This window comes from Haliaeetus albicilla, chromosome 12 (genome assembly GCF_947461875.1).
Source record: "Haliaeetus albicilla chromosome 12, bHalAlb1.1, whole genome shotgun sequence".
In the NCBI taxonomy this organism is placed as follows: Eukaryota; Metazoa; Chordata; class Aves; order Accipitriformes; family Accipitridae; genus Haliaeetus; species Haliaeetus albicilla.
In genome coordinates this window covers 8,930,068-8,944,219 of record NC_091494.1, presented here as the reverse complement: position 1 = coordinate 8,944,219, position 14,152 = coordinate 8,930,068, and the positions used below count along the sequence as shown (strand labels likewise).

Sequence of the window (14,152 nt, the reverse complement as noted above, 5' to 3'; positions counted from 1 at the left end):
TTACACTACACTACACACCACACAAGTTTAATAATTTTCTTGGGCTTGGATACTCAATCATGTTTACAAGAGTAAAATCTCATTATGCTCTAAATGCGGGCCTGGCAGTCTCTACCTACTTTAAATACCATGCTTAGGATAGAGATGGTACAGCAGTCAAGTCTCACATTGCTTAGGCTTCAGTAATTTTTAGGACTGAACATACAAAGTGATCTTCTACTGAAACAATAATAATTTAATGAAAGGATCACTATGATGAGATCACTGCATCATTTTTTCAGCTGTTTGCTACTTTACAAAACTGCTAACATGCAGAAGGCAGAGATAGTGATTAGTCATCTGGTTTTAGCCTATTTTACGTTGCTTGTATGTTTGAACCGTGGGAAGTGGTTCAAAAGAAATATGGAATATTGTTGATAGGGATATATGAATCAGTGAAGACATCAGAATGTAGTTATGCAGTTGCTGCTTAACTATCTTTAAGTGACTAGTGATGGGGCAAGGAGGGACCACAAAATGCAGCAGGTCTTACCAAGCTTACTCATCTACTGACTGCAACATCTATTGGGTCCCTGCTATTAAAGCACACTTTTAACAAAAGGGAATTATAGTAAGGAAAGCTTTTACTGCAGTTATGTGTCACCTTAGATTCTTTTAGACACACAAATCTCTGAACATACAGAAATACGTGTTAATGTGGTACAGTGTCACAGTGGATTGGGGATGGTTGCATTATGTGAGCGTGCATGAGTTACTAAGCACTTCCTGAGGGAGTGCCAGTAAATCATTTTTCATGGTGCACCATAAATTCTTGGCCACACAGGCATTACAGAAATCAGCTTGGGTAAATTCTAGAGTCTACCAGGTAGAGAAGTAGTAATGTAGACCCGTAAATATTTTTAAACAGTTGCCTTACTTATATTGAGTCTAATTGTACAAGGCTCTGAGTGAAAAAAATAATAGGCATTGCAGATTTAAAATTCTATAAAAGGTCTTCAGATAATTTTCTTGAATGTGAATTGTATCACGCTACGTACTAACTTCCTGATCCTCCCCATTTACAAAATGCCATGCATTTAAATGATTAAAAATATATTTAGTGTGAAGCAAGTCAAAATCCCAAAAAACTCAGCTACATCTCTGTTCTTCAAAATTCTTCACTGTGTCAGTAGTTCATAGAACCTCTTTGATTAAGGCACTGAATAGCCATTGGCACATTCACCCTTTGCTATAAGGAGAAAATCAGTTTGGTGTTTGGAGCTTAGCAAGACCGCTTTGAAAGATCTAGTACTGCTCATAGGGCATCCCAGTGGCTTATTTCAGAACAAGCTGGGTATCTCCCTCTCACTGTATTTTGGCATCTCAGTTGCAAGTTCCAGCTAGAGCAGAAAAATTCCGGAAGGCCTTGTTCAGTCCTTGAATTAGCAGATGTTAAGCGAAGGGAGCGAGGAAAGGAAATCAGAACCAATGGTCTCCTTTTTCACAATTCAGATTGCTACTCAACATTGTGAATAACTGAGCCTGAAGAATAACGTAATAACAAATAATATAATCCTAGTGACATGTCAAGAAAATGCCTATTTCCTTGGTAATGAGCTGATCTCCAATCAGGATAAAATGCTGCTATTTGTGAGCTAACAAGTCTTACTCAACGCAATTATCAGTGAAGTGTATATACTGTCTTTGTGTACATTGGCAAGTTTTTCCCAGGGATACTTGCTTTGGAGTCAAAACACTTCAGAATCAAAATGCTTGGAGACATTGGCACCTTTTGTGTTAATATTTACAGTTCCTTGTGGTCAGTAAAGTAGAACCAAGATCTAATACGTGCGCAGTACAGTACAAAATTCTTTGTACAAAACTAGAAGCAAGTACATGCAGCAGAGGGACAGGTGGGATGCCTTTGTAGCTTACAGCAAACAAAGAAGCAAAAATAGCTTGTAGAGTATTTTGGCTATCAACAGTTTAATACAGAGGGAAAAGTGAAATTATTTGTGTACAGTTACAGTTCACAGATACATATGATACTTTTACTGTAGTAATATTCTACATGGAAATAACAGATGTTAGAGGTGAAAAAAGTCATATTAGTTCACCCAGTTCATCCTGGGAGTTTTCTGTCATACCATTTTTAAGTGTTTGGAATGGAACTTTAGAAATTAATCTAAACACTGCTTTTAGAATATTTTCTTTACATGTCCTTTTCACAGGCAAATAGATTTCACATTCTGATTCCTGAGTTTTATCTGAAATAGTATCATTCTGTACCATCTCATTCTCTTCCCAATCCTCCCAGATTATCATCTGAGTAATTCTTCATTTAATTTTTGTGACTGGATTATTTTCTATTTTCCTTAGACTGTTAACAAGCTAATTGTAGCAGTGAAATTGAAAACCTGTGTGTCATTTAAACATGCAGTGTTTGTGGCTTAGAACCATCTATGGTTTTGCCCCATGTGACATAAGAAATAGTACTAGTGATTTTTAGGTTCTGGAATTACTCCAGTGCTTTTGAACAGTTTCTTCTTCCTTGATCAAACAGATAGGTGGATAGGCTATCACATTTTCCAGGCAAATAGGTAGTACTAGGTTTTGTTTCAACAGGATGTTTGGGAGTTCTCTGTGCTCTAACACAGTATGTAAAATGAGCTGCCTTTTTTTTTTTTTTTTAATATACTTGTAGTCCCCTTGTTTGCCAAAAATTAGTGAGTAAGCCTTGTTCAGTTGTGATGAAGAGAAATTAGTTATGTTGGCTATAAAATGTTCTATTTTGATTAAGATAGGATGAAATAAAGCCTGCTGATCTTAAAAGTAGCTTAAGCACAAGTACAGAATCATTATTATATTTTCAAGACTAAATTTGGAAATAATATAATATAAAATTTACATAACTGATTACAGTAAAAGCTAAATGCCAGTGAGATGAAATAATACTGCTAGATGTCACCCTGATGCACTTGCATTACTGAACAGACTCTGGAGGACAGTATAACAATTGATGAAGGTGGTGTTGAAAGCTGCCAGACATATGAGAACTTTCAGGCATTTGTTTAAAGCATGAATTAAAATAACCCTTCATCTGTACAAATAACACATTAAGAAGGCAATGTGGAAAATTTAAAACCCATTCAGTTTATTTGTAGCATTTATTTTTCACATCTCCCTTGGTTCAAAAACCCACCACACAGAATAGTCACATTCATCTTTATTTATACCTTGCATTGTGACCAGGCTGTGATAATGCAGACAAAGCAAAGTTTGGATCAGAGTTAAAGCTTTGCCTTTGTTTGATAGGATGCTTCTGGAATCCTTGGAAAAGTGATGTAAAATTAGCATAGGCTTTCAGAAATCAAAGCACTAGAAGATCATATTCATATCTGTTGTTTTTCTTTGCTTGTCTGTTGCACTACTCTCTTCCTTCTACTACTGCTCTCTTTTCCCCAGCTACAGCTCTCAGAATACAGGGAACTAGAGCCATGTCCTCAGGATTTCAACTCACTCATCTGGGAGATCAGGCTGCAGCAGGTTTCCCCACTTTTTGCATTCCCATTTAGCATACTTAACACTGTTGCAAATGACAAGAATATTTCAGATACTTTTAATACTACCCTGCTGTTTGTTTCCTGCAGAGGAGTATCCAGTCTAGAGGACTGCATCACCTCAAAATACCTTTTCCAAAATGTCTACTTCTAGGAACTGGATTTTGCAAGCATGCTCAGCAATGGGAAAATCAGATCTGTTACAATAGACTTCATGGAATACCAGTTTGTAGTCAAGGCCCAGAAACCGCTCGATCTCTTTGGGCAAACATAAACTGTGGAAAAGGACATGTGACAGTAACACATTAACGAATTGTGCCTTTGGCCCATTCTGACTCATGGGCTTGGAGGAAGAGTGAAACAACCTGTTGATTTCATTTGAAAGAAACAAAGGCAGCTTCTCAGCTAGTCTGGACTCAATAGAACAACTCTGGTGTATACCACCTGGGGAATCTGATCCGTAGTTCTGACTGTGTGAAGGGACATTCTTCTAGAGAAACATATATATATATATACATACGCAGAGGAAAATATACAAGGAAAAAAAACCCCATATATATGTGTGTGTGCATGTTTGTACACAATCCAGGCCACATGGATCCTATTGATAGCATGCAATTTCTTTGGCCAGTTTCCTTCTTTTCTGTGTGTTTTAGGGAGCACAGCTGCTCTGTAGACCTCAGGTACATACTTGAATTAGACTTAAAAAAAGGTAATCTTCTGCTCTGATGGAATCTATATCGGCCTAATACAATTGTACTGCTATAGTCAACGTTATTCCCCACAAGAAGCAACTCATTAAGAAATGGGAGATCTGTCCTTAGCACTGAAGAGAACCATTAATCCAATGGAAGTAGAAGTTCACGTAGTGTAAGCAGCGGGGAATGAAGAACACTTCTGTCCTTTGGCACTACCTGGTACCTTTGCACAATACTTTGTGTCACACCGCCCCCTCAAGGTATGTGTACAGAAGTGTCGTGGACGTGCTTTGAAGGGAGTCATGCCTATTTACACTCTTTAATGTTATGTTCTAAATACTGTCACAGATGCTTGCTCTGGTCATTTGCCTAGTTCTAAATTTTTGTCCTTCATCTTGGGCATCTCGCCTTTTAGAGAAGAATTTTGAACCTTGTAAAGGGAGTCGCTTGTGGTGTTATGATCAAACACCGAATAAGTGTGTGACCTTTATTTTCAGAGGACGTGCAGGAAATGGAAGTAGATTTGTTAATGAGACAACATGCTGCCGGAAATGTGCTTGTGGTATTTAATGTGCTGTAGCATAGTTTCATACACAGATGCATGCAGCTAAGCTTCTGTCCGCTGCAGAGATGGTATATAAGTCGCAGAGCTGCTAGGCCAGCCTCTAGTAAAGGTTTTCTTAAGCTGAGACCCTGTATTAGAACTTACATATATTCTGATGCTTTCTGTTGATATTTTCCATGCCAGTTGTCTGCCTCAGAGTTGCATCTGCACTAAGTAAAGAATTCATTTCCTTGTGGTGGGTTTCTGTGTAGTTTCCGTTGTTATCACCATCATACCTGAATGTTTCACTTTTACACCTTTGGGAAATAAGAGGTGAAAGCCCAGTCTATCAAGTTTCTGCTAGGTCTGCATTGGCATGTAGTGTTTTCAATGTGTTTACTGCTTTGTGTGTTCAGAGCAAAAGGCTTGCTAATATCCTTTCCAGTTGAGTGTTCAGGGCATCTGCCAATCTCATTCCACACATTCTGAGTTTACCACTTAGAAAAGAAGAAACTTGCCATGGGAGATGATATTCTCTCTATGCCTTTAATCTAGAAATTGAGGATGGATGTTTAGCCATAGAGACAGGAGGACTCCAAAATGTGTGCTCTGAGCAGAGCTGGCCTCTTTTCCTCAGCTGTAGCTGAGAAGGAGGTTAGACTTCTAACTTAAGCAAACAGATCTACTTAGTAAAAAAATCGGTTTAAATAACTTGCCAGGTGGCATGCAAGAATTGTCTGGCAAAGACTGAATTAGATTCTAGTTCTTCAGGCTAGCATTCATTCCACTCCTCCAGCGTCGTCCCTTCTTCATTCCATCCTCTCCAGTTTCTATAGCAAATGAGGAAATCATCTAAGGCAACAAGCTGCTTCAGTTGATCCATTGAGTGCTGTTCATCTAGTGATTTTCAAGGAAGCCAAGATCACATGGAAAATTATGCTACTGCATCATTAGACCATATCACAATACATACACAAGGGAGGCAAGTTAATGTTTTCAAATATTTAAGACCACAGATTTTATTTCTGAGAAATACAGCAGAACTAAAGAACCCTCCAAGCAAACTTCCCCACTGTAAATTGTTAGCATATATGCAAGCTACCAATTCAGGGCCAAAGTGTAAGCTCAGATGCTTTCAGATGGAGCCTATAGCATAGATGGATGACTACATATATTCCACAAGAGGATGTTGTGTGGAATAGCTCTGTTGTAGTAGAGATGATGATGTGCTATATTAAATAGAAATTTCTTATTTATAATGCTAATTCACAGGCTCCTGTTCTGCACTGATTGCACTCATTGTGAGCATGCCTATAGAATTTATTTTAGCTATCATCTAAATTACTCTGATCTGAGGAAAGATGGGAGCAAGAGATGGGACTCCAGTTCCAAATCAAGGGATTTGTGCTCAAGAAATTGCACTGAAAAAGCAAACTGAAAAGGAAAATATACCCAGAGCTTCTACTCCAGTCTTCCTCTGCATTCAACATATATGCCTCACTGCAAGCCACTTAAAACTAAACTTGTTGTAGTAGTGCTTTTGAGATCCAAGTGCTCATAGAATTGCATTATTGATCCATTATTTTTCAGTAGGCAAAGAGGCTGCATTACAAATATACTTATTACTCTTCTAAATTGTCCTTATGCATCCTCACATATGTGATAACTAACTGCTATGCATCATGACTCCCGAACAGATTGAGTCATCCTTACTTGAGTATTTCTCTTGGCAACCAAAGATAAATTTAAAGGCTACCACATTTGCTGTGGGCATGGCAACTAAAACAAGAAACATGCAAGTGTTTGGACAAAATTACACTTTTAAAAGAGTTTCACTAAACGGCTGTCAACCCACAAATGAAAGGAGGAATAAAACTCCATTATTATCTTGCAAAGGAACAAGGTGTCACAGTGTGGATGGGTTTGGCCCCTAAACATGAAACATCAGGGATGGAAGATGAAGGGCCTATCTTGGTAAGCTGACACCTTTTTATTTAGTAGTTTTTCACAGCTAAATGCTGCCCAGAGAAGTTATAACTGATGTCTGTCATTCTAGGAGATGCTGGGCTTAGCAGAGTTATGCAGTCCCTCCCAATCTCCTGCAACTCCAAGCACTTTTTTAAAAGGGATCTTAATAACTTCACAGCAGGGGAGAAAGGACATTTTTTCTTTGTGTGTTATATTGCAAGTTGAACAGTTGCATCTTAAAATAAAGGTAATAGATGGTGATCACAGGCCTCTTAAATTAAACCAAAGTTATATGTTTTTTTTTTCTTTGAGAAGTCTGCAAGTTTGCAGCCTTCTGGACTAAAAAGAGGAACTCTAAGAGAAAGCAGTACATAGGCCTTATATCTCTAGACATTTTTGAGGATGTCTTTCACAGTCCGCTAATGTTTATTAGAGTTTTACTGCAACGGATCATGCCTTTTCATCTTCATCTTCTTTTAAAGATACTACTAGCACTCCACCCCCCCATCCCCACCAAAATAGTAACACTATCTGCTACCCCATTCAGACTGTTATTCTGTTAAGTCCATGAGGGGCTTGGGGAAATAAGATGGCAGTCTCCTATTGACTCTTACTTCGTACTTGGATCTAGTAGTATCTTGCCAGAAGATACTCTTCCAACATGGCTATGCTTATAAGAACTGTTCTAATATAAGGTATTGTAGCTCTACTGATTTCAATACATTGCCTTTGGTAGAGATGTAGTAGTTCATAGTGGCAGGGGTTCAACTCCAGTGACTGTGCAAGGCCATACTGTTCTTTTGGGACGCCCTGGTTTTGTTTACTTAGGAAAGGAATTGGTTCTCCTCTCCAGGTATATTGTATCAACTGTAAAGTAATGAATGGGAGTGCTAAAATGAAAGCAGATAATTAAAAGTATTTAAACATGTTTATTTTACCATATTTAATCATTGTTAACCAGCTCTTTATTTCTGAAAGACTAAATATACTACTAACAATCCACACAGTGAGATAAGGACTGACTGTTTTGGTTAAACTCTGGTTGCAAAAGACTACTGAGAGACGGCCAAGTGACACTGCTACGTAGCGGAAAATGAGAAGGGCAGATCCAGTTGAGGTTTCTTTCTCATCGTTTGTGTGTAAGGATGGGTGGGGCATGACGAGAATTAAATGTGTGCATTGGTTAGAAAAGAGAGAAAGCAACTGCAGTCAAACTGCTGCTTTAATTTAATGTATGTCTTTGTTATACATTGTGGCAGAGGGTGGAGAAGAAACAAAAGGACCCCTTGGCTAATATATAAACATGCTAACCTGACCACCTTTTTGCTCCTTAAACTTGTATAAGTGATTCTTAGGTGTATATCAAAGTTGTGTTGTATGAAACAATTTTTAAAATTCTGTCCTCCCAATTCATTTTTTTCTCTATTTATACAGTATTTGTTAGAAAACTATACAAATACATGCTTTCTGTAGAACCTGTAAAATATATGTTGGGTATGTTACTTACCTGATTGATCAAACTGACAGTTTTGAAGGACGGGGAATATGTAAGGAAGCACCACGGTTTTGTGTCAAGATAACATTTGCAGCCATTTAATTCACAGTTGGGTATTGATGAACTAATTCTCTTTCTAACTACACAGCTAGAAATACAAACTGCACTGAGTGTAGTTGAAGTAGTTTCTGATGCTGTGGAAAACTGGATCTTTCATGCTCTCAATTTCCCCCCCTATAAACACAGTGAAAAAGAACAAAGAGGGTAAAGAACAGCGTTCTGCCAAGGAGATTTGTGACCACGAAGACATCTTTGATATTATCTCATCTGAAAATCCATACAGAACTGTCAATTTCTAAAGTAATCTTCTATGAAATAGTGCTGTGCCATGTAAAATACATGGAGATAGACGCTTTTTCTGTGTATATGCAGATCACACAGTGGGCAAAACTAGTGGCAAAATTGTATTTCTCCCATTAGTTATGGTAAGAGAAAATGTCTAAAACTCCTAATATGCAGGAGGAGTCACAGTTCCTTAGATTAAAAAAATCCCCACTTTTTCAGGTATTACGGTGGTGGCGGACTTTACTTGCTACGTTTGAAAAGGAACTGAGTATTTTCAATACAACATTTGTATTGATCCAGCATAAGCACGCAAACTGCTGAGCCGTACAATTGTTAACTCTACGTTGTCTGGAAAAGCTGTAAGACCACATCTGTACTTCTACTGCTGCTGAACTTAAAGGTTACAGCCACAGAGTGGGAAACTCAGTAACAAGCTAAATTCGAGGCCAGGTAACTCTTTAAAAAAAAGCGTGAGGCGAAGGTATTTGCAACTAATCAGCAGAGAGACAAGATGACCACGACTGCCCGTTGTCTCTGGGGAGAAGTTAAACCACGGAGCTGCTGAAGGCAGAGCTCAGGAAGGAAGGGTACGCCATCGGCTGTGCATGGTAAGGAACCGATGGCTTGAACACAGCACCTGCCTTACCACGTACGCAGAGCCGTACCGTTTTTGTGAGCGGAGCGCACGGGAACCCTTGCGGCCCGCCGTGGGGTGGGACGTGCCCGTCGCAGGGAGACCCGGCAGCGGCCGCACGGCTGCCCCAGCCTGCGCTCGGGTCTGCGATTCGTGCCCCAAGTAACCACCAGGAGAGAGCGTGGGGCCGGCACTGCCTTTCGGTGCGGACACCTGCGGCAGAGAGCTGTCAGACGTTTCGAACGAGGAGATGGGAGGGACAGAGCTCCGCCGTACCGCTGGCCTTCGCCAGGACCCGATAACAGCCCAGCCCGCCGCAGGCCTCCGCAGGGGCTGCCTGCGCGTCCCCTCAGCGACCCCAGCGGCTGCACGCCGGCCTTGCAAGAGCGGGGCCTCTCTCTCTCCCCCCCCCAAGCGGCGACCGCGGGGAACCGAGCGCCCCGCCGGGAGCGAGCCCCGCGCGGCACCCACAGCACGCGCCCGGGGGAGGCGGGGCGGGGCGTGGCGTGGCGCGCCAGGCCTCCCCCGCCACGCGCGACAGCAACCGGCGGCCGCCCGCTCCGCCTCGCCCGGACAGGAGGCGACGGCGGCAGCGCGGAAAGCGCGGCGGGCGGAGCGGCGGACGGGAGGCCGGCTCCTCGGAAAGCCCGGCGGGCGGCGGCGAGGCGGGCTGAGGGAGCCGCTGGGCGCGGACGGGAGGGCGGCTGCCCGCAAAGCCCGGCGCGCGGATCGCGAGCTTGGCCCTAAGATGGCTGTTGTGCGCGGGGCGCCGTTGCTGTAGCGCCGCGAGGAGCCGCCCGCCGCGCGCCCCCCCCCCCCCCTCCCGCCCGCCCCGCCGCCTCCTCGCCCGCCATGGAGTGCCCGCACCTCGGCTCCAGCGTCTGCATCGCACCCGACTCGGCCAAGTTCCCGCAGGGCTCGCCCTCCTCCTGGTGCTGCAGCGGTGAGTGCGCCCGGCGCGGCCTAGCCTGCGCCGGCCCTCCCGGCCTGAGGTGGCCCAGCCGCCCCGCGGCCCCCGGCCGCCTCTCGCCGCCGCCCCTCCGCTCCTTTGTTCCCCGCGGCCGGCGCGGGCCGCGCGGGGCATCGCTGCCCCCTCGGCGGGACGGTGCCCCGCGGCCGGGGGAGGGCCCGGGGGTACGTGGGAGGGAGGCTGCCCCGGCCCCACTAGCCCGGCGGGGGCCGCCCCGCGGGATCTCCTCTCCGGGGGCGTTGTGGGGCGGCGGGGGACGCCGCTGCGCTAATCTTTCCACTCCTTCTGCTCCCCGCGGAGCGGCCGCCACATGTCTCGGGGCGGGGGCGGGCAGCCCCCGCTCCTGCCCCGGCCCTGGCCTTGCCTGCGCAGCTTTGTCCGGTGCGGGAGCGCGGCCGGCCGGTCCGCCCGGGGCGGGCAGCAGACTTTGTCTTCGCCAGGGGCCGGCGCCCCCAGCCCCGCCGAGCGCGGAGGAATGCGAGACCGCGGCTCCTGGCTCCTTTTGTCTGCCGGAGGAGCTGCGTGCTTCGCCCTGCCCAGGGGAAGCCTGGCCGCGGGGGCCGGGGCGGAGAGGAGAGGAGCTGGTGGCTGCTGCAGCGTCAGTGTGTTCTTTAAATCAGTCTGAGATGACTTTTTTTCCTTAATATACATTTTTGAAAGAGCTTTGGAGAGTGTAGTTGTAATTGGACTGCCGAGGCTGAAGGTGACGCGTGGGCCCCCCCCTCGATCCACGGAGCAGCTCAGTGAAGGTGGTCTGTGGGGGGTCTGGGAGTCATGCTCAGCTACTGTGCTGTGTGGGTCCGTAGGAGTGTAGAGGTCATCTTTTTTTAGTACTTTGCTCACTGATTTAGTAATGCAAATTACCGTCTTTGAAATTTATCCTGTCTTCAGTAGTGTCCCTCTCATGATCTTGTTTGTTCGGGGGCTTTTCCTTTAAAGGTGCCATGCCCAAGGTGTTTTAAATTTAGCTTTCTAATGGATTATCGCACGCTTCTGCACAAATAACTGCAGATGATTGCTGTCATTTTTGGTACGTGTTTTTGTTTGCTGTAACTGTAATGTGTTTAGTTAATGCTCGGTATGGAAGTAGACATGACCAAGTGTGTTTAATGTAGGAAGTAGGCCCCACTTTGAGCAGCAGCGTGACTTGTGCCTATGGGCACCGGAGAGAAAGCCTCATTTGGGAATGACTGATCAAGGAGCGCCAAAACCCTAGATATATTTTAAGGTGTTCCTTTTTTTAAAGGAAAGATGGTTGTCCTTTGTCTTGCAGTATTAGTGCTTTCGTGTGGGAAGGCTGTTGCTTACTTGAGTTCTTCCCTGATTGCAGTTTCCTGGAGCCAAGGTGTGGTAGTGCCGCTGCTTCCTTTGGCAAAACCAGTTATTTTACTCTGTAATGCTTTTGATTTTAGAGGGAGTATACTTTACAGTGGAATAATGTGGAGAATGATTGAAGGAAAGGAGGAGTATAGGAAAATCTGTTGTCCCTAATGTTTCTTTACTGAAAAAAAATTAATGACAAGAAGTCTAACTCCGTAGGTCCATCTCTTATCTTCAGAGTATCAAGGGTAAGCAAAGTTGTCAACCAGAAGCATATGGCAGTAGGGAACCACCCTTTGGAGAACTTTAAAAAGATAAAATTGTCAAAACTAAAAATACATGCTCAGGTATTAATATGACTTTCCAATTTCAAAAATTAGCCAGTTTACAGCTACAGGACCCTGTTAGGCATGCTGCTTCTCAACAAAGAAGTTCAGCAATTAGAACAAATTTTTCTTTGTTGTTCAGAGGTGTTTTTCCCAAAGCAGCACTTACAGGGAGAGCCAGTTGCTGAGCAATCAACTGATTTATTACAGCTGGGAGGCAGGAAGAACGTGCCGGACACTTTGGGGAGCTGAATAGATTGATGAGGATACCATGTCTAGGGCAGTGTCTCTGTTTGCTATGCTTTTTAAGAAAATTAAGATAATGAGTCACACAATACTCACATAGATAACTATTGAATTCTTAACAAGTGGATAGAGAAAAAGGTAGGTGCATTGAATTTAGAACATTCCAATGAACAAATAGCAGGCTCTTGTTAATTTAAAGCAAATGAAAATTGTTCTTTTTAAAAATGAATTTTGCATTCTTACTAGTATAGTAAAATGTAGTGCCTCCCTTTTCAGTTCCAGCTAGTGATATGTGATTATTGTTACATTAGCTCCCTAATGGTATATAGAGTACTGTCTCTTTCTTGTTGGTGCTCATTTTAGTGAGATTAATTTTTTTTAAAGATGTGTAATACTTGTTTCTGTCAATTCACAATAAATACAATTTCTTATTTTCTGGTTTTGCTGCAACTTGGTAATATAAAATTAAAGAGAGAAAATGCCATGTATATCTTGTCAATGTAATGCATTTTCTGTTGCTTTTGATGCTGTGTTTTCTCAGGTTCTGTGGGCTTAGTTGTTTTTGTTGGTGGTGTTGCCTCAGTTGGAGAAAAATATTTAGAAGGTAATTTTCTGCAGTCTGTAATAATAAGGCATCTCTCATCAAGCACGTTGTCTCAAAATGATTCAGAACTTGTTGTCAATCCTGTTCTGCGTTGCTGCTGACCTTTCCAGAAAAGGAGAGTAAGTGAAGATACTGATACAGGAAGCTTTCTGGCAGTCACATGACCTGCCAGTGACAGCAAAACATTGCAGAATAGGTTGGAGAGTGAGTTCTTGGTTGAGACTGCCAGTGGCTATTTTTATCATTATCTTGCGTTTCTGCGATTTAAGGAGCTGGAATTGTCATGCTGAGTGATGCCTGTTGGTTAAGTACCTTTTTCTCGCCTCTCCACAAAAACTCTCCTGATTGCAACATTAACTTCACAAGGTAATATGGAGGCATTTTGGAATATTGTTATTTGATATTGAATATTGTGTCATCGTATAATGGAGGGGTGTTGCATTTGATGATATTTGGAAGCTAGCTTTACTGAAGTTAGGGAATTGATCAGAGGAGCATGTGCACCAGCCTGAATTGCTCTTTTGGCCTAAATCAGTTCCCCTTGAAGCTATCTGACAGAGTTGTTATGGAGGCCTTATGATGAAGGAAGACTTAAAAAAAGTAGTGAGAGGAAGCATTGACAAGTGTGTTGATCCAAGTATGAATGTTTTTGCTCCAAATTAAAGAGTAATGATGTATGTTCATTTTAATGTGTCTCTAGAATGTCTGTTATGTTACTGTTATGTAGTTTGGAAGCCTGAGAGTTTAAGCACTCCTGTTTAGAAAATGGCATGCTTTCCCCTGAGCATTTAGTCCGGTCAAGCGTGCTCTGTACAGTAAGTGATGCAGAAAGCGGCACGCATTTGCTTTGAGGAGCTCTAAGACTATCAAAAGAGAGCACAGAATGCCTTTTTGCAGATCCAGAGGCAGTTTGTTTTTGTTGTTACTGTAATGGGGCATTTGAGAAGAGAGGAGATGAATATATAATGTAGAAATTGTACAGAAACTGAAAATGGCTTTTAATCAGTGCTGTCACGTGAAATACTGTATGCAGATGTCTGCTAATTCCAATTACAGTGCAGTCTTTCAATGCACTTTAATTTCTGAAGCTTCTGCTGAAGTTGGAAGCAGAGTAGCTGGAGGCATTGGCAAGACTGCAAAGTGTCACAGACTGAATCAGTTGAATTTGTATGATGTGCCACACCTTCAGCACTGTTGTGCAAATCATGTAATTATGAAAAGTACTCTGGAACAGCTCAGATGTGGTATTTCTCAACAACTTTTAATAGGCTCATGAAACCGCAGGGATTCATGCCTCACCTAAGTGAGATTGCAATCTTCTAAGCACACCTGTGCAAGTCTGAAGTGTTTTTCCAACTTTTATTTTCTGTGTGGTTGAGGATTCATTAGTTCTCACTGAACTCATTGATTGTTCACTGTATAATTTGAAGTTCTTTCTTTAGAAGAACAACTGCAGACAGATA

At 42.9% G+C, this 14,152-nt stretch overlaps 2 protein-coding genes across 6 annotated transcripts in view; one reads left to right on the top strand and one right to left on the bottom strand.

Moving 5' to 3' along the window:
* The window catches only part of CA12 (carbonic anhydrase 12), a 50,858-nt gene extending 40,607 nt beyond the window's left edge, over positions 1-10,251 (bottom strand). For 2 of the 3 annotated variants that reach the window (XM_069797966.1, XM_069797967.1), the window contains exons 1-2: positions 10,091-10,251; positions 4,947-5,098 (exon numbers count right to left, since the gene is read on the bottom strand). In XM_069797966.1, coding sequence (XP_069654067.1) covers positions 4,947-5,098; positions 10,091-10,110 — 172 coding nt within the window. In that variant the 5' untranslated portion in view covers positions 10,111-10,251. Of the gene's footprint in view, positions 1-4,946; positions 5,099-10,090 lie in introns of those variants that run through there. The other variant, XM_069797968.1, reaches the window with a different exon arrangement.
* Positions 9,800-14,152, top strand: part of USP3 (ubiquitin specific peptidase 3) — a 43,923-nt gene continuing 39,570 nt past the window's right edge. Inside the window, exon 1 of one of the 3 annotated variants that reach the window (XM_069797958.1) lies at positions 9,800-10,166. In XM_069797958.1, coding sequence (XP_069654059.1) covers positions 10,076-10,166 — 91 coding nt within the window. In that variant the 5' untranslated portion in view covers positions 9,800-10,075. Of the gene's footprint in view, positions 10,167-10,590; positions 10,943-12,894; positions 13,056-14,152 lie in introns of those variants that run through there. The other 2 variants (XM_009930764.2, XM_069797959.1) reach the window with 2 other exon arrangements.